General features: G+C 37.6%; 1 protein-coding gene across 10 annotated transcripts; it reads right to left on the minus strand.

Annotated features, from left to right (window-relative positions):
* Positions 1–477: 477 nt before the first annotated feature.
* LOC131580209 (uncharacterized) lies at positions 478–22049 on the minus strand. 10 transcript variants are annotated; one of them, XM_058841164.1, is made up of 13 exons: positions 21993–22048; positions 21351–21540; positions 21073–21149; positions 15438–15513; positions 11960–12091; positions 10990–11113; positions 8663–8723; positions 8517–8563; positions 8002–8077; positions 7018–7119; positions 5528–6445; positions 4586–4696; positions 478–3398 (listed from the first exon to the last, which is right to left on the minus strand). In XM_058841164.1, the coding sequence occupies exons 3-13, from the start codon at positions 21099–21101 to the stop codon at positions 3086–3088; spliced, it is 1989 nt and encodes a 662-aa protein (XP_058697147.1). In that variant the 5' UTR covers positions 21102–21149; positions 21351–21540; positions 21993–22048; the 3' UTR covers positions 478–3085. The 10 variants fall into 10 exon arrangements, with proteins under 10 accessions (XP_058697147.1, XP_058697148.1, XP_058697149.1 ...); XM_058841165.1 differs by lacking the exon at positions 21351–21540 and having other exon boundaries at positions 21993–22049; XM_058841168.1 differs by lacking the exons at positions 21351–21540; positions 21993–22048 and adding an exon at positions 12740–12924 and having other exon boundaries at positions 479–3398; positions 21073–21102.
* Positions 22050–27109: the final 5060 nt, after the last annotated feature.

The following is a 27109-nucleotide window of genomic DNA, read 5'->3' on the forward strand; positions in this document are numbered from 1 at the left end:
AAATTTAGTTGTATCCTTGTGTTCTGGTTTTCTGGTGGAGCTGGCCTCTCCTTTTCCCAAGCCATTCTTGGGAAGTCAGCCTTCTGCACAGAGCTCATGTGAACTTCCAGTGTTTTCCAGGAATCACCTGAACATTTCCTAACTCAGGATGATCATAGCTCAGGGCAAGCTAGCACGAGGGCTTCACCATCTGATTAAAAATCCAATAAAAAATTACTTCAGAATAGCAGCAGAAAAGTAGTTTTCTGAGAGTTCAACAGTTATATATATTAGAACCATTACAACTTAATTAAATAATTTTGTGCTCAATCTGGATTTTCTGTATTATTGTGTTTTTCTTCAAAATTTCACACTCAGGGCAGTGGGAAACCAACACTATCTGGCTTTTTATCCTCTGTTACACAACAACAGCTAGTTCTAGGTTTGCTGAGAACATACACAAAAGAGACCAGCAAAATTTTATGATCTTTTTGTACAACTGTGAAATAAACAGAAGTAGCATTTTATTTATGAGTGCTACTGTAATACAATAGTCTCTTAAAAAACAAGAAATATTTAATTTCATTCTCCGCCATGTGAATTTAATTAGCAATTAAATAGTACAGATGTGAATATACAGTGATGAATTGACTGTGGAATTTGAGATAAATGTCAGCTGGAGTTTGTAATGCATTATGTGGGCTTAGTACTGCCTAATTCCATTAGGAACAATAGGGTGGAAAGCTTTATCCTAAATTATAAATACACAAACAAACCAACCTATGTCTATTTCCATATAGTCCTCTCAAAACCACTTGAGGAAACATGTCTAACAATATTCCCTGAAGAGAGACATTCAACATGGGTAGGAAAGTGACATTTGTTTTGTCAGATAACCGGAATTGCACAGCCATTGTTTGCATCTGAACCCTCAAATGGTCCTACAGGAACTGACGAGGGCTGGTAAGAGCTGCTGCTGATCCTAACTTCTTATGCCATGTTTCCTCTTTACTGAGCTTTCCAGTGCACCAGCTTTTCAGCTCTCCAGTCTGAAGCAGCAAAGGAGTGACTGCAGGGTCACTGCAATCCCAAATAACAAACCCCAAAACAAAAATACAAAGGGCAAATGTTTGCTGCTCTTTATTTACTTTATGAATACTGGATACATAGTAGAAAAAAAATCCTCAAACAAATGCTTGTAGTGTCAGTCTGTAATTCTTGGAGAATGCCAGGAAGGGTGGGGTTTTCTCATTTTTTTAAAGGATCTAGCACTATAGTAGCCCCTGTTGCAGATCTTTCTTGCTTTCAAATAAAGAAGTCTAGATAAAGATTCTCATCTTACAGCCCAATTTAATAAAAAAAAAAAAGGCAAGCAAAGGAACAAATGCCTTTTCTTAACATTTAGTGTTCAGTTCCACAACCAGTTTATATAGAAAGAGCTTCATTCCTGAGACCACATGAATGAAGCGCACCATCAGATTTGATGGCTAATACACTTTAATGGGAAATACAAAGCTGCTGTGAAAATGAGAAAACTATTTACTTTGTACAATTAACAAAGCCCAAGTTGTTCTACCAGTTGCACAGGCAATGAAGCATTTGCAGTATGAATTTATATCCATGGAGTCCTTTGATTAGGGGAACTGTCTGCATGTGTTACAAAAAACCAGGAGTTACAGGATATTCCAATCTAGTTCTTATTTAGTACAGAACCACAAATTCAGAAATCTGGGTTTTATGCTGCCAGTAAAAGCCAAAAAATCGTTCTGGGTTTTGGCTACTAATGCTTTTTTTTTTTTCCAGTTTTCTAGTGTATACCTACACCCTCTTGCTCTCTTGCTTGATGCTTTAAAGCTTTGCTTTTAAGGCAGTGTCTTAACTGTATGACTTAAATAGCTTGCATTCAATTGTTTATTTTAATATAATGGTCTACCTTTATCCTTATTTATTGTGATTCCTTTTAAAATATTACTTCATTAAAATGTAGGTATTTTAATTTACCTAAGTATTGTAGTAATACTGTTTTCCATCCTATGGAATGATTTGTTTGCCCACAATAGGAGCTGTTGGTGCTACTGCACAGCTGCTGCCATAAATTAAATTACTGTTTGTTGCACTACCTTTGTGAGAACCACAGGCAGTTCAGGAGACTGTTCAATACATGACTCTTCAAAGGAGCTCACCTGAACTAAGTCTTCTGTTCTGATTATATTGCTCTGCTGTAAGAAGAAACCAGTAAAAAACAGAACTGTGGAGTAGGACAGATGTGACTGACAAACAAGGAAGTGTAAGTACATAGGCACCAGTGCCCTTGGCCAGTGAAGACAGCTAAGGTGATATACATGACCTACCTTCCTTAGGATTTGTTGCTGAGAAACTGGTGAAATTTACCTGCAGTGGGCTATTCTGAAACAATGATAACCTAAGGGATCAGGAAAAAAAATACACAATCAGGATGAGATATTTGAATTACTGAAAAGCAAGTTTGATATTTAGAGTATTCAAACTCCACTTGCTTACATGTTCTTAGCAGTGTGGGAAAAATTCTGCTATGAAAAAGAAAGCAGCTAGGTCAGTTCAGTGGAAGGTACAGACAATATAGAAGTAAATTGTGATGCTGCAGTGATTGTTAGCAATAATTCAAACATCTGGTTTCAAATTAAAGGATGAACTGGACATAACTTGGCTTCATTAATTTCTAATTATTTTCCCCATTATTTCAATGCTAGTCTACCTGATAGTGCAGTGTTTTATTATGCATATGGAAATCACATACATTTTAACAAACTGTAAAACAAAAAACAAATGCAATCACTTGGAAAGTTGCTTGTTTTAAGGGGTTGTTTGTTTCAGGGTTGCAATTTCACTAAAAGGAAGGACTGCTTAAATTCCATGTGTACAGAGACATTGTCTCCAATGACACTTAACAAATACAGCCTAATAAATTTAATGAACCAAACATCAGTAGAAGCTAATCTTACAATAGAGACCTGGTCTTTACTACTGAAATTTCCATTTAGCTAATTTGCTTAAAAAAAAATTGGTCCACATACAAAATAAAATGGGTAAGAGCAATTCTAAGTGGAGCAAACATTGGCCTTTTTATTCAGTTCCAGTTGTAGTGGTCTCTTGGTGGTAAATCAAAATGTGATCTCTCTTCCTCTTCAGGTCCACAATCTAGTGGCAGACCGTAATTGTAATCAACTGTTACAACTGGTAATCTTTTACTTTGTTCCATGCTTCTTGTAGTTTCACCCTGAAAAGGCTTTCTTTCATAGTCTATTGAACTTTCCTCTTGGTGTATGGATGAAGATGGATGCATTGTTCGTGAAGAGTATGGCGCAAATCTGTTTTTTCCTCTATTAAATTCCTCTGAGGGATGCACTCTTCTATTGTCTTCAGGACAATGTAGTCGATTACTGCAAGAACAAATATGAACAGTGAAATTCCTAGAAATAAACCGGTTGATTTATTGTTGATGGCCACCACTAGAAATTAACTGCGTTCAACATTGAAAGAACAATTCCAACCCTCAATCTTGTTTTTACCCCCTGTAATTAAAATCCTCTCTATGGATACTGCAAACTTGTTTCTCTTAATTTTCCAATTCTAGTGATTAAAATTACAGCTCTTTACAGTAAGTAATTCCACTAGAGGAAGTTTTGTTTCAAGTGGTGTTTACAATTAAAATTACCTGTTTATTGAAGATTACCTGTTTATTGAAGATATCTTTACCTACAGATATCTTTCCTAAGTTCATGTTTTCATTTTTGTGTAGAGTATGTAACAATAGCTGTCTATTACATAGTCTCAACAGACAATAATATATTTAGGAAAATATTTTAATTATTAATTCTTCTGCAATAGAAGACTCACTCTCCTATAAAATACATATAAAATGACCTAAAAATGTATATACATTTATATATAACATATATAAACATGTATATACATTTATATATAACATATATATATATATGTTTCAATTCTCTTTACTCTCAAATACCTTCCTTACTTGGTAAAGTAAGTGGAATATAAGCCAATTCAAAACAATCTTTAAAATTTTAAAATCTTCTCCCTTGCTGAACTATAGATTCACTTGGATTGGAAAGGATCTCCAGAAGTACCTAGGGTCACCTCAAACTAAGTCTCATTAGATGAGTTTGTACAAGGACTATGTCCATTCTTGAAGAATGTGAGACAGTGGCTCTGGACAACCCAATCCAGTGTCTGACCATCTCGCACAGAAAACTCCTAAGCTTGTTGTACACAGTGCTTAGGACTTAAATACAGCATCTGTGTTTTGCTTTTCTGCTTACCAATACTTGATTTTCATATGTTGTAGCTCCTTAGCTTGAACTGTGCTTGTCATGTCAATGATTATGTCTGGGATTCACACAAAAATCACACTCAAAACTCAGTATCAATGGACCACAAATTAGTCACATTATTTGCTCAGTGCTCAGATCCAATGGGTTAAACTGCTTTTAAGCAAAAATATTAACACAGATTTTTACACTATGCAGTTAATATGTATTTTTTAGCTGGGAAACAGGGGGAATAATACTAATAAGTCAGAAAACGATACATGATACCTGATATTTACCTGTAATTTCTGGTAAAGTCATCATTATCAGACCCGTAATCTCTGTGAAGTGAAGGAGATGAGGAGAAATGAGGTTCTGGTACATTTTCATGGGAAGGAAAGGACTGACTTCTGCAAATAATGAAAAGAATTGCATGTTAGGAAGACTTCCAACAGTTGTAAGATTTCAAAAAAAATAAACATAAAATGAAATATTTCTTCTATGAAATATAAATGAATAATAAATGAAATATATCTTCTATAAAGATTACTTAAAATTTTAATAAAAACTGTAATAACTATTAATTTAATACCTCACAATCATTTGCTTCACTGTAATAACATCCTCTGGAACAAATTAAAGCAAACTTAACTAGTCCAATATATCTGAAATACATTTTGCAATATTAGAAGTATTTTGAAATACATCAGAACCCAACAGGTTTACTAGTAAGTGATATATTTATTTGTGAGAATATAATGCAAGTTCTGAAGCAGATTTCTAACAAATTATTAACTCATGGAATAAACAAAGACAAATCAAACTTCCTTCTAGTATTCCTGTTTATCTGTGTTTGGCTGAGGGCATGAATACAATTTCATATCCTCTTCTGTCCAGACGACTTTTTTTTAAGTATAAGTTATGTACAAAACAAAGTGGGACAAGAGTTTTGTTTCAAGCTGATTAAAAGGTAAAGGAAACACAAATTTTAAAGAAGCACAACCTTCTAATTAAGGAAACCCTGGCTTTAGAAGCGGCAACACTCCAGTTTACATCAAACCCTTCCTTAAGTCAAAACGAGAAAAGTTAATGAACTGATTGTTTATATATTAAAAGGATGATTAATTGATTTTAAAATAATGTATTTTAAAAAATACCTAAAATTTGAAATTTAAGTTGAAACTGCTGAGGTTTATACTTTTATTCTCCAATTCTGTTCTTACAGCTCAAGGATGCTTTACCTGTCTGAACACCATTCACGTGGCAAGTCGTTGTGACCTGGATGATCATGAAAAGGTCTTGGCCTTTGTCCGTGCCCTTTACTACCATAATCAAAATCTTTTGATTGAGTCTGTTCCTGTAAGCCATCATAAGGCTGAGGGTCATGAAAAGGTCTGCACCTTTGTCCAGGACCTTTATTATCATAATCTTTCAGCTGCATCTCTGTTTTTAAGTCATTGCGAGGCTGGTGATCATTAAAAGGTCTCAACCTCTGCCTACGACCCCTCTTAACAAATTCAAAATCTCCCAATTGCATCTGTGTCTGCAAGTCATCATGTGACTCATAGTCATGGAAGGATCTTAGTCTTTGACCAGGACCTCTACTGGCAGAATCCAATTCTTTTAACTGCATTTGAGTCTGAAATTCATCTTGAGATTGGCGGTCATGGAACAGTTTTTGCCTCTGGCCACAGCCTCTGCCACCAAAATCAAAATCCTTTGACTGTCTCTCTTCCTGCAAATCATTATGAGATGGATGGTCAGGAAAAGATCTCTGCCTTTGTTCCCGGCCTCTGTTGAAGTCGAAAGACTGTCTGTCTGCTTGCAAATCTTCACGAAACTGGTGTCCATGAAAAGGTCTCAAACTCTGTCCATGCCCCTTGTTACTGAAGTCTAGGTCCTTCAGCTGTGTGTTTTCTTGATAATCATCATAAATCTGGTGATCAGTAAAGGCTCTTTGTCTTTGTTCTGGTCCCCTGTTGTAGTCCCAATTTCTCATCTGCACTGATGCTCGTAATTCATCCTGAGTTTGATGGTCATGAAACGCTCTTCGTCTTTGTCCAGGCCCCTTATTAATGAAGTCAAAATCTCGCAACTGCATCTGTCCTTGCAAATCATTGTGAGAGTGGTCATCATAAATTCTTAATCTTTTCCCAGACCTGTTAAGAAGTATTGAATATCATACTTAAATATGCTACAAGTCATTAATGAAAACAATTCCTTTTTAACCAAGAATTTGCATGAAAAACATAGCAAATATGAAGATATCAAAATTACTAACAGTCCAAACTGTATGTATGATAATAAAACCTTCAGTGTAAAAGCAGAAGCTGTAACAAACATTCAATTGTAATTCTATAATACTTGTTAAACAGGCAAAAGCAGAGACTCAAAATTAACTGCACATTATTATAGAATAATGAAGAAGGACAGGCAAAGTAAAACTGAATTTTCCTAAGTGAACTAATTACTTACAGTTTCATACATTCCTGTTCTTACCCTTATCTTGTTGCTGTTTTGTCAAATTCTGTAAATACATTTTACATGAGTAGGCTATATTAATAAAATCTCTTTTGGGTATCTATGGTATTTTCAATAAGAATTATTTTCCCTTGTGGCTTTGTTTGGTTCTTTTTTTTGTTATTTACTTATTTTTTATATATATATATATATTTTTTTTTGGTTGTTTCGTTTTTTGTTTTGTTTTGAATTCTATTCTTCAGCCTATTACCCCTGAAAATCTTCATTTGGGAACCGCTCTACAGATCCTTCCATTGCATGTGGCGGTGGGATAATGTCCTCATCTGCATCCCATACATCCATTCCAAGGTTACTAAGAGAGAAAAAAAAAAAAATCTCTTATAAGCTTCCTTTTTTAAAGCACACTACTGACAGAGTAAAAACCCACTCCCATAAAATTCTTCAGTTCTGAATGACAAATTTTATGTTAAGTAAAACTTACAGACAGCTTAGAAAATACTAATCTTGTAAATTTATTTTAAAAATCTGACATGAGTCCAACTTAATCCTGCACAGACTATGAAACAATGATAGGAGTAAAACAAAGTACCTTCAATTAATCTAAAAAGAAACAAATTACTCAGGTATTAATTTTAAAATCTATTTACTGCCACAAAGCATCATTGGCACAAATGCCTTAGGAAGACATAAAGGTTGGCTGTTCTTAGGAGAAGATGATAAGCCTAACATTCTTAAACATCAGAAATACAACTACTATGAAGAAAGGGGTTGAGAACAATGTTCCACTTTCCTGTATTTTTTTATTCTTAAAACTGTTCTACTATTTTTTTTTTTTAGTATCTTGTTCTACAGTGCCAACAACAGCGGGCAGATCACAGAGCTTTCGAAGACATCTTTGCAGTGGCTCCTTACAGCTTCTGAGAGAATATAGACTTACAGACTCAATACATTTGTCACAGTATGATAAAAGCACAACAATGTTCAGTAGTAGTTGTCAGATTAAAAAAGATCTTTTGAACCATATACATTCAAAAGATGAACAGAGTACACTGCACTTCATGTTACTCATCTGAGAATACACAAACAAGTACACATGTATTTTACATCTATGTATAGTTTCATATTAAAGGTTGAAGAGGGAATTAATTTTGGCTTAGGACTGGAAGTGAGCTTTTAAAAATGCCAGGAGACATACTGGAAGATCCTAAGCATACGACTAAAAGCTTTTGTTTACCTTCGCATCGGCTGTGTCCTGAGATCTGTGAGGTACACAAGGCCATCCATGCGATGACCTCTGGCATCACCAAAAGCTGAAGAAAAAAAATCACACAGTCTACTGAAACGGGGTCAAACTGAGCCATGAAAATGTGAAAGGCAAGTTTCTGTTCCCCATAAGATGCTGAATTTGAAACAATTCTAACTTGGTATTAAATATTTCAGCAAGCTGGCATCATTGCAGCATCTTTAAAAAAATCCCTGAAACTAGTAGTGGTAGCAAACTATGACTGAAAACTCTTTCAAGTTAAAAAAAAAAATAAAATTTAGCAGCTAAAACATACTCTTCCTTTGCTGTCCATTTGCTATTGCTCAAGTCCTGCCTGTAATAGAATGGTCAGATATAAAATCTTCTATACAAGCCAGCACATGAAATTACTGAAAAGATATTAAAATAGAATTGTAGTATTTGTGAGTTTTCAGTAATTGTGAAGTACAACCTGACATGTGCATTAGTTCAAACTATATACCTACCCTGAATTGCTGCCTCTGGATCCCAGCCTTCAACGTCTATAAGATACCTGAAGAAAGATATGGCTGTTATTGTCTCAACAGGAATACAGAGTAATGTAAGGATGTTATTTTTTGTGAAAATGATTTCTGCTTTCATACAGCCTTACCTACATATAAGGTAGCCAGTTCTATTAATTCCATTAGTACAGTGCACGCCAATGAGCTTTTCTATCAAAAAAGGAAAGAGTCTTTAATAGTTCAGAAAGTGAAATTAATAGAAAGCTAGCACAATACAAAAGAAAATCTCTGCTTTTCTAGCAAAGTAATGATAAATAATGCTTGGTATTTACAAATTCTACTGTAAAACAAGAGATGCATCCAGACAGGACACATGTTCTCTCCATGCTGGATCTCTAGCAGCTGTTAGGTCGCTACTTCCAAACCTGTGACAGCTGAGACTGACTCTGCAGAATGTAGAAAAAAAGAAAAAGTGATGGCAGGTAAAGCACCTAGCCTCAGCCACTGCAGTAACAGGAGAAAAAGAATAAAATATAGGTTTGAAAGCAAATTTCAACAAGAAAATGTAGAACTGAGGAATTTAACTTACACATAATGCACCTAAAAGTATGAAATGCTTAGGAGTATAAAATACATGGATAAAAAAAGGACCAGTAATCTCTACAGAAATCTTCTCTTTAAAAAAAAAGATTATACTAATTGGTCGAAGTCAAAAAAGCAGAATAACTTACAATTGCTAGGGTGTTTCAAATGAGAGACTCCCAACAGAAATAGGAAAACTCTAATATGATCATGCAAGGCACTGGTAAAACCCCATCCAGACTATTTATATTCATATTGAAATGTAAAGAAAAACAAATTCAATATATGTAAAAAGGGCTAGTATGATGGTCATAAAAGAAGGAAGCTTGTCTTAGTCTGTAAAACCAAATCTGAGATACTGAATATAATAGCAGGGACAGAGAATAGCAATACTTAAAGGGCAAAGCTGGTGTAAGAATAAATGTGTAACTGAGTAAGAGTTTTAGGCTAGATTTTAGAGGAAAAATTATCATCATCATCATCAGAACAAAGTTTTGGCAGAGGCAGTACTGACAGATGGTCTTTGAAACAGGACATTGATAAACTTCTGAATGACATAACTGAGACAAAATGTGTTTGCCACAGATCACGACAGTCAAATTGCCACATAAGTTCATTACAAGTTGATGTCCTAAAAACTCAAACTATAAAAGCCCCACCTTCTCAAAAAGTATTTGTAAAAAGAATCCTGAGCTATTTTACTAAAACAGAGGCCATATTACGAGCAGTAAAATTCTCAGAAGTCAGAAGTTACGTAAGCTCTGCCAAAATGCCCTTATGAGCTGTAACTGCAGTAACAAATTAAGAACTGATTCTCTCGAGATCAGATTCAGATACACACTATTCTTTGTCACACAAAAACCACTAGGTCCAAACCAAAAGAAAACTAGCAATAACCATGTAATTTCCTTAAGCCAAAAAAGAGCAAAGGAACAATGTACAAACTAACTTCCTGAGCAGTGACAAAAGCTTTTTCTTATACTTTTTCATTTTCCCAGTAGTTCTAATTCAGGGTTTCATCCTGAAATTTAGGTCAGAACTTTTTCACAGAACAGCTGATCGCCCACAGCAAGACCCTGGTTACGCTTTGCAATAAAAACTGTATGCACTTGTGCAGTTAATATCTCTACTTTCTCAAAGAGAATGCCAAACAAACCACAGTAAATATCATGAAAAGGCCTGAAAGAATGGTCCACTACTATTGGATAAAGAAACAGGTAAAATCTGCCTACAAAGAATAACTACCAAAAGAAGTGAGGAGTTTAAAGCTACAAACACACTGTGGCAAAATACACACTAATTTATTTTCACAAAAACCACCTTATCCAATCTCAGCAAGAACTGTCCTGTTGCATAGACACTGAAACAGCAGCACAGCCACACTGTCGAAACACTGACACTGGGTCTGTAATCAGATTTTCAAGAACAGTTCAGATCTAAGGGCAATAATGGACTCAAGTCAAAATAACACTACATCAGACCAAATGGACTGAAGCTGCTCACACATACCAGGGCCCAGTGCCATCAGAGACCCAGTGCTATTTAAAACACCCATCATGGGCTGGCAGCTACAACACTCAGCTGATGGTAAACCATTTGGGTCAGACAGAGGAAGGCCTTGCTGCAGTTACTTTGACACATAACACAAATGTAACACCAGAGCATTTAAGTTACCGTTCATTTTTGAAAAACATCATGTTTTGATAGAATAAAAGGACATGTAGTAGTTTGCATAATGGATCTTATTATGATAATAAAGTGGAAAGTGCTGTAGAAAGCCTGAGATCCTTGGTGTCATAAATTTTACTGAGTACTGAAATTAGTAAATGACACAGTTAGTACTGAAATAAAATTGTGGTGAGTTTTTTTTACAGCACAGGATGCTGATATTTACCATTTCCTGCATTTTCCCAAAGGAATTTTCTGACCCACTTTTTGAACTGTAGGATAGTAGCATTATCAGGGACTTCAAGTCCAACAGTATAAAGTTTCTTATACTGCACACTTTTAGGTAAATCCTAACAACAAAAGAAAAAAAAATGGTAAAAATTACTGAAGTCTTGCAACAATGAGAAACTTTATGGAGTATCTAACTTAATGACAATGTAAACCAGTTGCTCAAATCATGAATAGAAACTGAAAACAATCTTGACACAATTGTATAGAAATACACTCTCAGAAACTACCAGTAACATTTCTACATTAAAGACCATCTCAGACAAGGAACAGTTCCTACCTAAGATTTATTTATCCCTGCTAAGAAGGCTGCACATTAACTAAGGGAGCAGATTCTTGGCATTCTATTCTAATCCATTTTACAATTATTAGCAGTATTTGTCCCTCCTACCCAAAATCATGTACATTCATCACACCTTCACTCCCTCAATGCCTAGAGCCCATGTGCATTCAAAGATCTGCATTCTGTTATAATGCTGCCATTTATTCTGCTTTTCAACAGGAGGCTGATTAATCACAGTTGTTTGAACCACACAGGTAAAAACTTCAAAGTTGATAAAGTAGTTTAAAAATGTACACCTTCTTAGTGGATTCCACTGAGGATCAGTAAAAAGAACCACCTATGAATAAATGAGAGTATCTTCAGGACCCAGGGTGTAACTCTTCCGCACTTTTTGTGCAGTGCCTGGAATTGAAGTCTTCATCTGCTACTGAGTTACCATAATGGATAAATGCAACTAGCTGTGAGAATGAGCTATTTTCTCTGTGATAAAACATTAATTTTCTATTGGAGACATAAGATTAGTCTAGATGGCTTGTCTATTCCAATTCAAGGTAAGCAAATGTGCAATACACTTTAAAACCGAAGTTGCAGTAACTATTTTACATTTTTATTAGACTTTTGTTACCTTAACTTCATAGTATCGTGTGGTATATGTTAAATCAATAATTAATCCAAGTTCCACGTTTAGGGCTTTCATTGCAGCAATTAAGTCTTTTGGTGTAAATTTCTGGGTTGGGGTAAGCCTCTGGTTAATTGCCTACAAAGAAAATCGAAAAGAAGCATTTTCCTTTTACGTTCTAAAAACAAGACATTTGTAATATTCGGCTGTTTCAATTAGTACTAGGAAGCATCAATATTTTAAGAACAGTGTTTAATTATCAGAATCACATCCATGTATTATACAGGTAAGAGGAACCAAAAAGAAAGCAAAAATCTATGTATTCCTATTTAGATGAAATTGCAAGACAGTGTGAGCATTTCTGTTTGTACAATGTGAACAAGCATTATTAAGATTAGCTCTAATTTGATAGACACAAAAATTCTGAAAAATGCAGCATGTATATATATTGGTTTTTATGTAACTAAATACACCAAAAAGCAAAACACTACACTCTGCTTCCCCCAAACAAATTTTGTCCTGCACAGTAACTCAAAACTGAAAGTGTATTTCACATAAAACATAAGAAATTGAAGAGGAGTTCATTTCTAAAGGTTTAACTTTCTTCCCACTAATGTTGTGCAGACATTTTTATCCCTCCTTCATCTCTTGACAGAGCATACTTGCATGTCATTTAACACTGGAGAACATAAATAAGACTAAATATCATGATTAAGAAAGCTGTGTGTTGGTGGATAATGAATAATTACTTAAATTTGACAAACAGTGAGAAAAATGTTTACTCACCCTACTGTAGCTGTGTTTTTTGAAATGTGTTCTTCACTTTAGGTATGAAAATGCCTCATATACTCAAGACTGGATTTTCTCTGAACAGTGCACTTGTCCATTGTGAGAGCCTTTTGACACAGGCTCAGCCAGAACCAACAAAGACAGTGGCAAAAGATGCAGCAGCCTCAACAACCTGTCAGTTCCTTCGTCAACAAGAAATTCAAGCAGACTGGACTCAGAACTATTGGAAAGGAAGGCAGCCACAGACCACATACTTCCTAGAACCAGATGCTATAGGGTAACTAACCATTCCTTGTTTTGACTATATAGATTCTAATGTAAAATGCTAGCAAGCATTTGTCTGAAGTCTGGAAACAGAGACAGGAAACTGAAGTAAAGAATAAACAGCAGGGTAGTCATATCAAAGTTGGTATGTGATTAGGAAGCTTGAGCTGAAAGGAGGAGAATAGAAATGATGTAATGAGGTATTCAGTCCTGTGTATTTCAGACACCAGTGCACTGCTAAAAAAAGTGGAGGTTGTAGAAGCTTAAACAAAATGAACGTGAGTCAGTTCTGTCACTGCTACTCAGCAGTGACTCTTAGTAGAATCTGAAACTGAACTTACCAACTTCGAGGTGACAAAGGGGAATCTGCAATAGGTCTGTGGTTGAACATTAAAGAATTTTTACTACATGACAAGAAGGAGTGTAATTTACAAAAATAAGGTATCTCCAAACATACTGCTTGAGTAGACAGTTAAATGTATTATGAAACACCATCACCACTGGAATTTTCTGAAAAATTCCTGCTGAGTATTCAGTAGTTTAACAGAGCTTTGAGACTACGGGAAATCTGAACCAATTCTAAAAATCCTCCTAATGGCATGGGAAGGAACCTGCCCAATTCTTACTACACTACAATGTTACTATTAGCATTATAATGGTGATCTGAGAGGAAGGACAGAAAATCCTTCCCAGTAAACACATGATCTTCACTAACAGCACATCTTCTAAGATAACAACTCCATATCTTCAAATACTGAAAATATGTTGACTCCTTTTGGGCAAAATCACCAATCATCAATTTCCTAATACATAGCAAAGAAGCAAACTGCTGCATATTTAAGAGGTCTGTTCCACCAATTTAATAAGTAACAGGACTTCCAACAAACTATAACCAATCAGGTCTTCTGCATTTTCAGACAGATTTACTGAGCATCTCTGCAAAGACATCACACTCTAGCCAGTTACACATTTTATGTGTATTCTGACACAAATTCCATGACCTTCAAGCACACGGTCTCTGGTAGACTTGTCATTTCTCTGTCTTGCACGGTTGAGACTGAACAAACAGAAGGGACAGAAATGTTACAGATTTTTCATGCTTGGGTACTAAACTATATGTCTGGCCAAGACAGCTTCCCAGAACAGAGATCTACACCCCAGTGAGATCAGTAGGACAGGAAATGAGTAACATGCTGATGTGGAGTGGTCCTTGTGACAAGAGCAAAGAAGCCAATTGTAACTCTACTGGATTTTATAGTCACAGCTTGATTTGTTGACTGGCAGCCTTGGTGGAAAATCACACAACAGCTGTACAATCCATCCACATCTTGGAGAACATGACAAGTATGAACATGTAAGTATGAGATCCTTGGTGTCCAAGGAACCAAACCACCATCCTAAGGCTGCAAAAGAAGCTGCAGGAAGCAATTCCTGCATTTCACTTCAGTCATTCCTAATAAAACTGAACTGAATGGTTGAGTGAAAACATAATGGGTAATAATAGACCCAAAGAACCAAAATTTTTGCGTATGAGTACTAGAAAGCAATATGTAGACAAAAACTTAGAACATTTCCCTTTAGCTGCTACAGTTATGTCACGCCACTGTACTTTCTTTAAAAGTGCTTTGAAACCTTTATTTCCTCTGTATCTAAAGCGAGGACTTGTAAAAGTTAATTTATGCAGCACTTGTCCCATTTGCCCTTCTGTACAAATGAACACTAATTTGCTCTATGCCTCCAAAAAGGCACAGGCACTAAAGAACTGAACAGTCTTAAAAAGACAACCTCCATATATTTTAGAATCAAAGAATTTAAATACTTAACTCAGTGTATTTACTAGCTTAGGATGGCACTTCATGTTAGCAAGACTCTAAAGGAAATACTAATAAAAGTACTTTTCAATTAATTAATTAATTAGTAAAATAGAGGAAAGCTACATGCCACCAGATCACTGAAGCTTTTTGCTTATGAAATTGCCAATCTGGATCTATAATTTTAAAAGTTCTGCAGTGACTGGTATCCTTCAATGAGTGCTTAATATCCATAAAATTATACTTTGGCTTACACAGCCGAGATTGTTATTCATATTATAAGCTCTTCCATATTATTTTTCTTAAAACAGCCATGAAAAGATATTAAATAAAATTATGAACTTAGCAACTTAATGGTGATCAAATGAATTATGCTGATCGATTTAGAAGCTTGATTATTTTTAAAAGATAAATAAGAAGAGTAACACCAGGTATAAAGAAAAATAAGAAAAAATATAGATTATTTTTAAAAACCAGATGGCTGACAGGCCTAAATTTGAATAAATTATTTTATAAAAAACCTTCTTGAAATTTGCATGTATAGTCATGCTATTCTGCATTAACTGCATTCATTTGCAGTTTATCTAATACAGTCAATTTGCAGTTACTTTTATACATACCCCTTTTAAAGGTACTTTGAATGCAATAAATCTCGTTCCTGGTATAGGCTGTCCAACTGGTGTCAAACTCCTCCATCTGTTAGGAAAGAGATATTAATTTTTTAATATTTTCAAGTTGCATGATTCAACAGAAGACACCCGCAGCACAAAGCACATAAAATTGCTGTTATTATACAGTACAATTAGGTCCCTAAAACTGCAATTATTCCATGAAGCAGTTTCAAAGTATCACCAGAACATTTGAGAAGAGCCTTTTTCCTTCCTTCTCCTTCAACTTCCAATAAATTCCTCTCCTCAAAATGACAGGGCAACATTTACAAATAAGTAGCACCAATATAAAGCAAAGCAGATGTGTAAGGTTCAACAAGTAAAAGTGTATTGGTGTACTTGGTGGACATTCTTCAACCTGACCGAATCAAACACCTTAAAAACGTTGCCATGGCCACACATCAATCATTTACTTGACAATGAAATGCAAAGTTTACTTTCATTAACAATACAAATAATCTGTATTTTCCAAAAATGCTTCCTCTATAATATGCTGCTTTTTCAAAGAAACACTCTTGATTGAACTTTCTGTCACCATTTTGAAAACTACAGAGGATATCCCATCACACCAAAACCTACCACAACATATCACCAATAAGAAGACTTGTTAGAACACTCAAAACATTTGTAATTCCAAACTCATGAAGAACTGGTATGCACAAGTTCTACACCGTACTGAAAACCGTCTTGATATATAATATTTCAAGATTTCAATTTTTTAAAAAGGATGAAAAGCAGTATCTGAAGAGGAAAACAAGTAAATCAGCAAATCAATTTTACCTTCAGAGGTTAACTTAGTAAGAACTATTATTTCTTCTTCTTCTGAAAGCGTAAATTATCTCTATAACCTAACAAGGTGCACATGGATGACTTAAAATCTACACAGGCTTTTTGCATTTTTGGCTAATACCTCAATTATTAAAATACCAAACATTTCCACTTGATTCTTTAACACTGATGTCCACTCCCTTGCAATTTTCTGAATTAATGCTTAAATTAATCTCTCCCTTTGAAAGGAGCATCCAACAGCTTCTAGATTCCTTTCTGATGTTCATAAAACTACACCATTTAATGAAATAAATGGACTAATTAATTTTTAAATATTCTAACCACTGAGCACTTTGCTTTGTTCACAATTCCTGTATCGGTCCATACAAAAACTAGAAGTTGGCTGGAAAAATTCTCAATGAAATATCTATGTTTGTCACAGTATAACAATATATATAACAACAATATAAATAACAACATCACCATTCAGAGATGCTTGGAAGTAAAAATGAAAACACAAAGGAAGGTGACCGAAGTGTATTTGATATTAACCAATCATGTAACAATCTCCTATCTTTAGCACCAGCTTCTCTCTGTAATCTTCATCATGAGGCAAAGAACAGATCAAGGCTCACAATGCAGACATACAGGTGCTTAAATTAATGGACAACAAATGAAGCAACAAAGGAGTAATAACAACTCATCATTAGGAAGGCTGTTACAAACAGCAGATCTGTAGAAGACAGATACAAGGTGTGAAAGTGTAAGGGCAAGCTAGAGATGAGATCACTGCGACCTGTTTCAAAATCTTTTACTAAATTCTAAATTTTTTGCAGGATAAGTCTTCCTAAGTGAATTTTCAAGTTTGCAAACTCTGGAGTCTGGTAGCTTTATGTCTGCTGTAAAATATAAAAACAAAAATCTGAGACTATGTTCTATTTACTCCTATTTAAGAAATGTTAATTGTACATGAATCAATTAAGATCAGAAGTTCAGTGCTGTTTTAATCTGCTTTCTCTTGGAAATCTATGAGTGGGAATAAACCATTGTTATCATAGATAGGAGCATTTAGGAGTCAAAAAGAAAGTATCAAAAAAGGGCTTTAAAATCTTATTTTCTTTAATTAACAATGTAAAAAAGGCTTTGCAAAAATTCTGAACTTTTTTCATATTACAGGATTTATACAACAATATCCCAGGATTACCCAGTTTGTTGTCAGACCTTAATAAACTTAGGGTTTTATTCTCTTGTATTTAAAGCCATTTAAATCCTCCTAGAAAAAAAAAATCTGCACAATCAGCAAGAAACTCAAAAGCTGCTGACAGCTCTATTGTAGAAAATGAGCAGAAGGCACTTTTCATCAACAAAGGAACATGGCTGGGAATTAAAAGTGGCCCGGACTAAAGAAAGTCAAACTTCTACAGAATAAGTATAGATAAAGGCAGAAATGATCAAAGACAAGCTGCAGGTGGTCACATAAACAGGAATTACAGGAGCAAAAACTTAACTAAGCATTTTAGCAAGTATGAATGAGAATTGTGACACGTGATTTGTATCCTGCTTGAATGTGAGTGGAAGGAAGAAAGACAGGTGTCAGAGGTGTTATCACAGGACTTGGCACCATCATCATCCCTGTACCAGTGGCTAAAAGCTAACAGAGGCTTGAATGAAAAACAAGCTGGACATGAAGAAACTGATTATGGATTACATCCAGCTGCATATTTTATCTGCTTTGGTCTCAAAGTTTAAATAGAGCCAGATGTGGAACAAATGGGGTTTTTTTCATGATTTATTTTAACATTGACATTATTAAAGTCATATGGAAGCTTGAATTTCCAGTAAAATTTTCTGGTTTAAAACTGATTCAACAACTACTGAAATAGTCACCTCTAGCGAGACCATTTAGAAAATACTACTTGCAACCTCTTCCTTTTTTTTTTGGCTGTTGATACTGCATTATATTCATGCAGCCTGATTTTCCAACTGACTTCCACACCTTTATAGAAACCTGATTCAAAATTGATGATAGGAAACACTTACAAATAAAATATCATCCTTCTCTCCTACTCACTGCTGAACATGCACACAATCCATTATGCCACAGTATTTAATATTCCTGTCTGAATGAAAACGATGATGCTTTAAGCCTGGACAGCAAAAAGATCAGTTAAAAAAGCATGTTTATAGCTCATTGGCAAAAATAATCCAGCTTTGCCCTCCTAACAAAAAGATCCCACTCAGTATTTTTTATACTATTCAAGGGAAACATGCCAGAAGGTGACATTTCTGCAGATGCTCTTCAGAACTGGAGTTTATTTAATTATACCCACAGCAGGATGTTGGATGTTGAACCACAAATGAGTATAAATCTGTAAAAACATCATAGTATTTTATGACTTGTTAAGCAGCTTGGACTATCTGGTTCTCCACTAAAACATCATAGTGTACAACTATTGAAGGATAAAACCATTTCAGACACTGTGAAGAACCAAAACTTGACTCCATGTGGAAACTGCAGTACAAGGGGTCACTTGAGCCCCCCTTTCACACCGATGTCTCATTTTGCTAAAAAATTGCTTCACCAGTACTAGTCTGAAAGTTTGAGACTGCAATGGACACTACACCATACCTCCACTCCAAGACATTACTGGTAAAAACCAGAAATACTTTATCACAGAATTGCTTGGGCTGGAATAAGCCTTAAACATCATCTAGTTTCAACTCTACTGCCACAGGCAGGGACACTTTCCACTAGACCAGGTTGCTCAAAGACCCACCCAACCAGCCTTGAAAACACTCACAGGGAAGGGCACCCAGAACTTCTCTGGGCAACCCATTCCTGTGCATCACCATCCTTATAGAGAAAAATTCCTTACATCTGATATAAAACTATTCAACCTTAAAATCATTACCCCTTGCCCTAAAATAAGGTTGCCCATTTCTTGATTAGTTGCTCTATTCCTACCTACTACCTTAATCAAGACCTCAAATTTATTCTATCGCTTGAATTAGCAAAATGAAATTTGGATTCAAAGTGTTAAAATTGAGGCACCAAGAGGAAGACAATCTTAAAAGATGCCAGTATTTAGTGTCACCTTCCTTATCTCTTGCAGTACCATTAAACCGAAAGAGTTACTGTCAGAGTATTGCTATTACAACGGGGTGATTGAGGTTGTACTCGCAGTCTGCACCACCTGGACTTCTGATGCTTCAGGGTACCACAATCTCACTTCTGCCAACACCTATTTCTGAGGCCAGTGAACTGCATGTGCATGATTACCTAGACTCAAATTAGTTTCCTTAAGTCCCTTCCAGGGTTCACTTCTATGTCTTCCTGGCTTACTGAACTGACAGTGAAGAACATGCTGTGCTACCACAAGGGTGACATCCATATCCTGCTGTGTGAGACTGAGGGGCTGACAAGGCCTTCAACTTCTTTACTGCCAAACCCCTGTTACTGTGGATGTCTAGCTTCATTTCTTAGCAGTAAAAAAATTATCTGGAGAAACAGAAAGCACTTCAGTATCAGGCACTTTGTCAGAAGGTCATACTAACTTTATAACCAAATACTTGACAGTAGCTGTTTCTCTCCCTGAAAGGTATTCATTTCCAATTGTAGAAGTCAAAAGTACAGCCCACTGATTCTTCCATACTTAAGAAATCCATGTAACCTGAAAGCTTCTCTAGTTCAAATGCAAGGGGAGGATAAGAATGGAGAAATAACCACCTGATTCTCAAAGTTTTAATAGCAATTTCCAAGCATGAAGAAAACAAGGACAATTAATTGTTTTTTGATTTCTGAATCACTCTTAAAAAAACTAACCCACTTTAGCTCACTTTTATCCAAGATGTAAATGAAATTTCATCAAAATTTTCAGAGAAAGACAAGCTTAAACAGCTTTTCTTAAAGTTTCTTCTAATTTTAATCCTTGAGTTTGTCAGCCATGGAAAATATTCAGCTTATTTTCTAAATTTTGTTCATCTTTTGTTTCTATTTACTGCTTTTAGACCAACAAATATTACAGGAACATGTGTTTTTTGTATCTTATTGCTCCTCCTAAGAATGCTCTTAATAAACAACACTCCCCCTGAAACCAGCATAATGTTCACGAAATAATGTATAAACTGCAAGTTATTGCCCCATTACAGTGTGCCTTTATATCTCAGCATACCCTCCTATCTAAGAAGTTTGTATCAATGTCATTAAGAACACATGGGTAAAAACTCTTAACTTGGACTTTTTTTATGCTTTATTCGAGATGAAGAATAGAACTGTATCTGTTTAAAATGATGTCATTCTGTGGGCTACATTCACTCCCAATCAAGTCATCAGAATGCCTGTATTTGGGTTAATTTGGGATTATTCTTGCTGATACAACATTTCTGTCGTCCTCTTGTTAGAAACAAAGACACGGGATGTTTCTGGAGTTGAATTCACAAAAGTATTCCTTGATCTTATGCATGCAATCACCTGCTCCCATCTTATCAACTCTTCCACCATTCCTAGCAGCAAACACGTGAGTAGTCAGGGAGTATGGACTACTCTCCATTTCCCCAGTAAACATACACTTGGGGGTAAAAAGATTAGGAAGAAGGAACTGCGTGTGGCCGATGAAGGAGAAGTGTTCACAGACAGGTTGGAGCATTATACTCACCTGGGGGATGAATGGCTGGGCTGTTCCTGTCTTGGAGAAGATACCTACCTTACCTGTCTGTAGGTGGTGAAGATGCTTGAGGCAAGAAAGCGCCTGGGGCAGTCAGTGCCCCTTCGCTGTGGGATGCCCGCTCCTGCCTCTTGCTTAATGTGAGGGATACTTACCCATCAGGGATAGTATTCTTCTTTACCATGCTGAAAGCAGGAGCAGGCAGAGCAGGAGGCAGCGGTGAAAGTGGGCACTGCAGCAAAGGAGAGAGAACCGCGCGGTTAACACGGTGCTAATCTCTTTCTCCATCAGTGGGCCTTTGCACAGGGCGGTCTCAAATAAAACAAACCAAGCAGCCAGCTGGGGCTTGAAGCCGTACTGAGCACATTCTTCACCTTGCAAGCTAGCCTATTCCTCCACTGCTACAGCATGACAAGAGGGAAAGACAACTCACCTCTCCTCTCCAGGTGATCACAAGAAAGAGAGAGGAGAGGCGGCAGGTTTCTCTAAATCTGGCAGCAGCGCTGCAGGCACGGTGGTCTTCCTGGCAGTCCCTTCTGTCCCACTCCAGCGGCTCGGAGCCGTCTATTCCGCCCTTGTGCTCCCAGTTAGAACCCGTCTGAACGAGAAGAACCTCCAGGCAGCTGCAAGAGGCGAGGCCGGCACCTCAGCAATGGAAGGACCATCACCTGCTCCCCCCTAACCTAGACGGGTCCGATCCCGCTGGATGCCGGGCGCCCGCCGACCTCGGGGGGGGGGGGGGGGGGGCGGCCCGAGCTGGGGAGCGAGGGGAACGGCCCCCATGCCCCCCCTCAGTGGATGACGCTGATGAGGCCGCCCATCACAGCCGCATGCCCCCGGGGCAGGACAGGCTGCGGGGCTGGCCCAGGGCTCGACAGCGGCTGAGCTCGGGGCAGGGACAAACAGAGACCGAGCCGGCGGGAGGTCGCGGCCTGGCTGCGGGGGGCGGGCAGGCGGCTGTCGAGGGAGGCGGGCGGGCTGTGAGGGGAAGGGCGCGGGCTGCAGACGGTGCCAGGAAAGAGCCCGTGCGGCGCGGGGCGGGGCGGGGAGGAGCGGGGCTGCGGGCGGCCCGTACCCGGACAGGATTTCCCTGGCGGAGGAAGGAAAAGCTGGTGCGACACAGAACCTTCCCGAAAGGACCGCGACTGCGCCTGCGCGGCGGCGGCGGCGGCGGGCGAGGCGGGGCGGGGAGCGAAGCGGGGGCAGCGCTGCCAATGGGGCGAGGGGCGGTGGCAGTTCCGCGCCTGCGCGGTGGAGGGCGGGCCGGGTCGGGCTCGGCCCGGCCCCGAGAACGCAGCATCCTTAGGAGTGCCGGTGCCAGGTTACTCTCCGGTTCCATGTTTCGAAATAAACCAGCTCCGGTAGTCAAGGATGTGCAAGTGATGTAGATTTTAAACCAGCTAATTATGTCTCCTGCTTAAGCCAGTTTTTTTTTGTTTTGTTTTTTTTTTTTATTTTCTTGAAATGTGTTTTTCCCGTGTACTCCTGCGCACTGCTCTGAGTTGGTGTCAGTGGATGGCAGCCAGGATGGTTGTCAGTACTAGAAGCACGTTCTGAAAAGATAAACCATGATTTACAGTGAAACAGCTGTTGTAATGTTGGTCGTCATAACTTATTTGTTAATACATGTTTTCTATTTGATAACGGTATCATTTAACGCTGCTCATGGAGCAAGTACATTAAATATTCTAAGCATACACTTTTTTGACTATGTTTTTCTTTGCTCTGTGGTATCTTTTTTCCTCAGAGACCTCCCTCAGTCTTGTCCTTCAGTAAGTGCATTGGAGCAGCAGTTTTGAGGTGGCTCATTTATGGAACTTAAAAATCCCCTTTCCATATACTGCTTGTGATGCATTCCATATTGATGGGATGATGAGGCCTCTTGGTCCTCAATACAAACTGATAGATCATACCTCTCAAATTTTGCATATTTCTTTTAGTATTATTTAAATTTTTTATTTCCTGCATAATTACTAAACATCAGCACTTATATTTTTAATTTAATCATTAATTTAGGTTCATTTTAATCTGAGTCTTTGGGATGTCAGTAGAAATTGAAAAGGACAAAAGATAATGTTTTGTTAATAACAATGCTGGTATAGATCAGTAATAACTCTTGTTTTTTAATGTGAGGATTTGCATTACAGTAGCTGAGAGTGAAGTCCTTTTGGGAAAGGGAAAACTTGCATCAAGTGATTTGGCTTGGACTTTTTATAAATAAATATTTGTGCGTTTTTGTGGGACCCTTGTAGGCAGTGTGACTATATTGATAGATTGAAGGAAGATGAAGTAATCACGGCTGAGCCGTGCTGTAAACCAAAGATCTTGGAAAGGTGACCTTGACTTTTAGAAAAAAAAGTTAAAACAGCACTCTGAACAGTATCTGTGTTCTCTATTCAGCAGTTCAGTGTCACACTACCCAGTACTTCTGATCCAGTGTTAAATATTGCTTTGAATGTGGTAGGTTCTTTACAGCATTTCACCGAAGCCTTCGCTTTACTCTGATTCTTGAAAGGACGCAGTAACAGCCAGAAGCGATGTAGATGAAAAGAGAGCCATTATTTCCATTCCCGTGGGGAGAGCTCCGGGCTGACCGGGGCGCGGCCCTGCCCGGAGCCGCCAGGGGGCGCCGCTGCCGCGGGCTCGGCCCCGCTCCCGCTCCCGCTCCCGCTCCCGCGGCGGCCTCGGGACGGGCCCGTGAGGGGACGGGTGCCGCCGCTTCGGCCTCGCAGGGCAGGAACCACGAACGCCTTCAGCTCCTTCGAACCTTCACTCGCCTGCAAAAACGTGACAGCAGTTGGGCAAGCAGTTAGCATGTAGGAAAAAATGATATGGGGTTTATGCTCCGCTGGAGGCTTGTCCTGATTTGTTTTCCACAGCTTGCTGGAGGCACTGAGGATGTTGGTAGATGACAAATAGAATGACTTGTAAACAGAACCTGCAGGAAGGTAGTACAATAAAAATACTTATTTACATATTTCCTGCTATTGTGCAGCAAAACTTAACAAGTCAGTTAGGAATGTATTAATTTTATTTTTATGTGCTTATATTGAATAGTCCCATTGAACTTGGTGGTATTTCCCATGGTTTAAGGTAGAGGTTTCTGAATTTAGTTCTCTCATTCTCTCAGCAGCAGCAGTAGTAGTAACTCCAGATGATGTGTGAGGTCTTACCGGTGAGGAGGGATGCTCCCAAACCTCACTCCCCTAAATGAGGAACCCGTGCTGCTGTCTCAGCCATCCCCATCACCCAGCCTCAACTTTGCCCCTACCTGAACAATGCTGGTACAGCAATATGTAGAATACAGACTACCTAATGTTGAAAGAATACTTAAAGAAAGTACCATTTACTTGTTCTGCAGATGCATTTTATTGTCTTTATTGGAGATTGAATAGTAGACAGACCTGTAATCTGACCCATTACTTATTTTTTTTTTGCAGCTCCTCTGCTGTTTATGCTGTGTCATAAGACAAATGGCACTGTATTAACTGGAAAATCTGATCTAGCATACATGATGTGCATTAAGAGTGACAGTTCTGTGCCTTGCTCTATACTTAGTAGTACCGCTCTGAATGGACCATCTGGTAGAACAAGTCTTCCTTAGGAGATTTAAGTATTTATTTTACTGAGATCAGTAAGGAAACTTGTATATGTATTTAGATATATTATTAAACATATTATGATAAGAAAAAAAGTATACAAACAGTTGCTCACTTGCATTGTGTTAGTAGTTGGAGGAAGTTTGTGGAACTTACTAGAACATCCTGATGTCCTGGTCCTGCTGGAGCTGCCTGTGACTCCATTTAAGTTTCTCTAAGTGTCTGTTCACAAACAACCTCTCTTCACAATCCCCCTTCTCTTGGAGTAAGTCCAGGATGACAGTGCCTGCTACAGCAACTGTGCTTTTTCTACCCAGGTCAGGTTAGGCACACCTACCTGCCAGGTATCCTAGCTGAAAGCTGGGACCAGTATTAAATTCAGTCTTCTCCAATTTTCAACTGACTTTCTTCCCCCTCTGCTCAGACATTCTTCATTCATCTTGTGGTGATTTGTTTCTGTTTCCTGACTAAATCTTTTCCTCTCATTTCTTCTCTGGCTCCTGTGGATTGTAAACCACATGCTGGAACACAAATACACTGGAAATGCTACAAGTATTTTATAAAAATATTTTTAAATCACACACGTGTCTTCAGCACATCATTAAAAACTAAGTTTTTCAAGTGCTATTTGATGAAAATCAGATATTTGTCAGATGTTTAGCATTTGGGTACCAAATTGATCTTAATCCTAAAATACAGTTATCTAATTTACTCACATTGTGAATATCTCTGCTTTGCATGGTCCTCACGTAATAAAGTTCAGAGAAATACTATTGCTTGTATGATGGTAGGCATCAGCCCTCAAGAATTGAAAACATAAAAGATTGCATCAATGAATGACAGAGTATGATTAGTTCAGCTGATACAAATCTTACTTTAAATATCACTTAAATCACAAACCTAGTTAATAAACTTAAATTAATATCTTTTAAGGCTTCTAATGTGTTAGTATCAGATAATAGTTCAGGAAGAATTATCATGTATAGTATCAATAATCATACATTAAATGTATGAAAATTTGGAAAAAAATTAGACCTTAATATAACTGTCATCAGATGGATAAATTGTTATCACACAGAAGCACTTTTTGTGAAATCAGTAGTATGTCTGAATCATACAATCATAGTGTCATAGAATGGTTTGGGTTTGAAGGGACCTGCCTTGGGTTGCAATGCAAGATGTAACCAAGAGTATGTTTTCTGTTACCATCTGTTAAAACCAGGTGGGGCAGTGTTCTTTATCTCTTCCACGACCCATCCTCTCTCCAGGGGAATATCTTCTAATAATGGGCCACTGAGTCTCACTGCATGACTGATAAATTACATCATCCCATTGAGTTGCTCCACCCAGGAGGAGGAGCCAAGCATTCCTCCCTAAATATAATCTGAAACTTAGAATACCACAGTCAACCTTTTTCCCCTAGATTCCCAGAAGACCAGACTGTTCTACACCACCACTGGACCTTCAGAGGGGAAACTACACCCTTCTACAGGATCACTGCTTCAACAAAACCATGTCTGTCACTCTAGGAGGACTGCAGTCACCACTTACTCAGACTGCTACCAACACCCTGACCAGCAGTGTTTCAGGTTGTATCCTGACTCTGTCAGTGGTTTTTGTACTACTTCATTTTATTTTCATTTTCCTATTAAGTTGTAGGTTGGTTTTTTTTTATTATTTTTACATACTAGTAAAGAAATGTTATTCCTACTCCCACCTAAGACTGGACACCTAAGAGTGCCTTAATTAAAAAATTATAATAATTCAGAGGCAGGTGGTTTACATTTTCCATTTCAAGGGGGGCTCCTGCCTTCCTTAGCAGACACCTATCTTTTCAAACCAAGACAGGACCTTAAGGTTCATGTAGAGTCCAAGCCCCTGCCATGGAAAGGGATGCCTTCCACTAGATCAGGTTATTCAGAACCCCATCAAAGCTGGCTTTGAACACTTCCAGGAATGGGGAATCCACAGCTCATTTTTTTTATAATCTGAAATTTGAGTTTTTTTTTTCCCATTTATCTGAAAATGATCTAAAATAATTGCTGAGAAAAATCTGTTGCTGGATGGAGACACTCATACATAATGGTGCAGATCTCTTCATGACTCAGTTATGAAAATTTGCAATTGTAGCCATTAACAAGTTATTGCTATTAAAAAATGGGGAGCATGTCTACAAAATATAACTGTTCTTCATAGTCACTTGGAAAATAATTTAGATATCAAATGACTAATACCTGAATAAAAGTGGCTAATGCTTTCATAGGTACATCTTTCTGCTCTTTTGTACTGAAATGGCTGAGTGGCACTTCGTTAACTGATGAAGTGTTACTGGGACAGCCAGAGAGAAGCTTGTGAGGTGCTCAGATTTAAAATTACACAAATTAAGGTGGGCCAGTTTATGCAGGTTGTTTTGGGTTTTTTTGGTGGTTTTTTTTTTTTTTTACAGTTTGTAAAATGTTTTGAAGTGAAAGTTGCATGCTTTGTACTAAAAGTGCCCTCGTCCATGACTGTACCCTTTCTGTACTAAATTCTGTTACAACTACAGTGAGTGACAGCTCAAAAAAACCCGATGAAGTCTGGGCTGGGTTCTGAA

Source organism: Poecile atricapillus, chromosome 6 (assembly GCF_030490865.1).
Source record: "Poecile atricapillus isolate bPoeAtr1 chromosome 6, bPoeAtr1.hap1, whole genome shotgun sequence".
In the NCBI taxonomy this organism is placed as follows: domain Eukaryota; kingdom Metazoa; phylum Chordata; class Aves; order Passeriformes; family Paridae; genus Poecile; species Poecile atricapillus.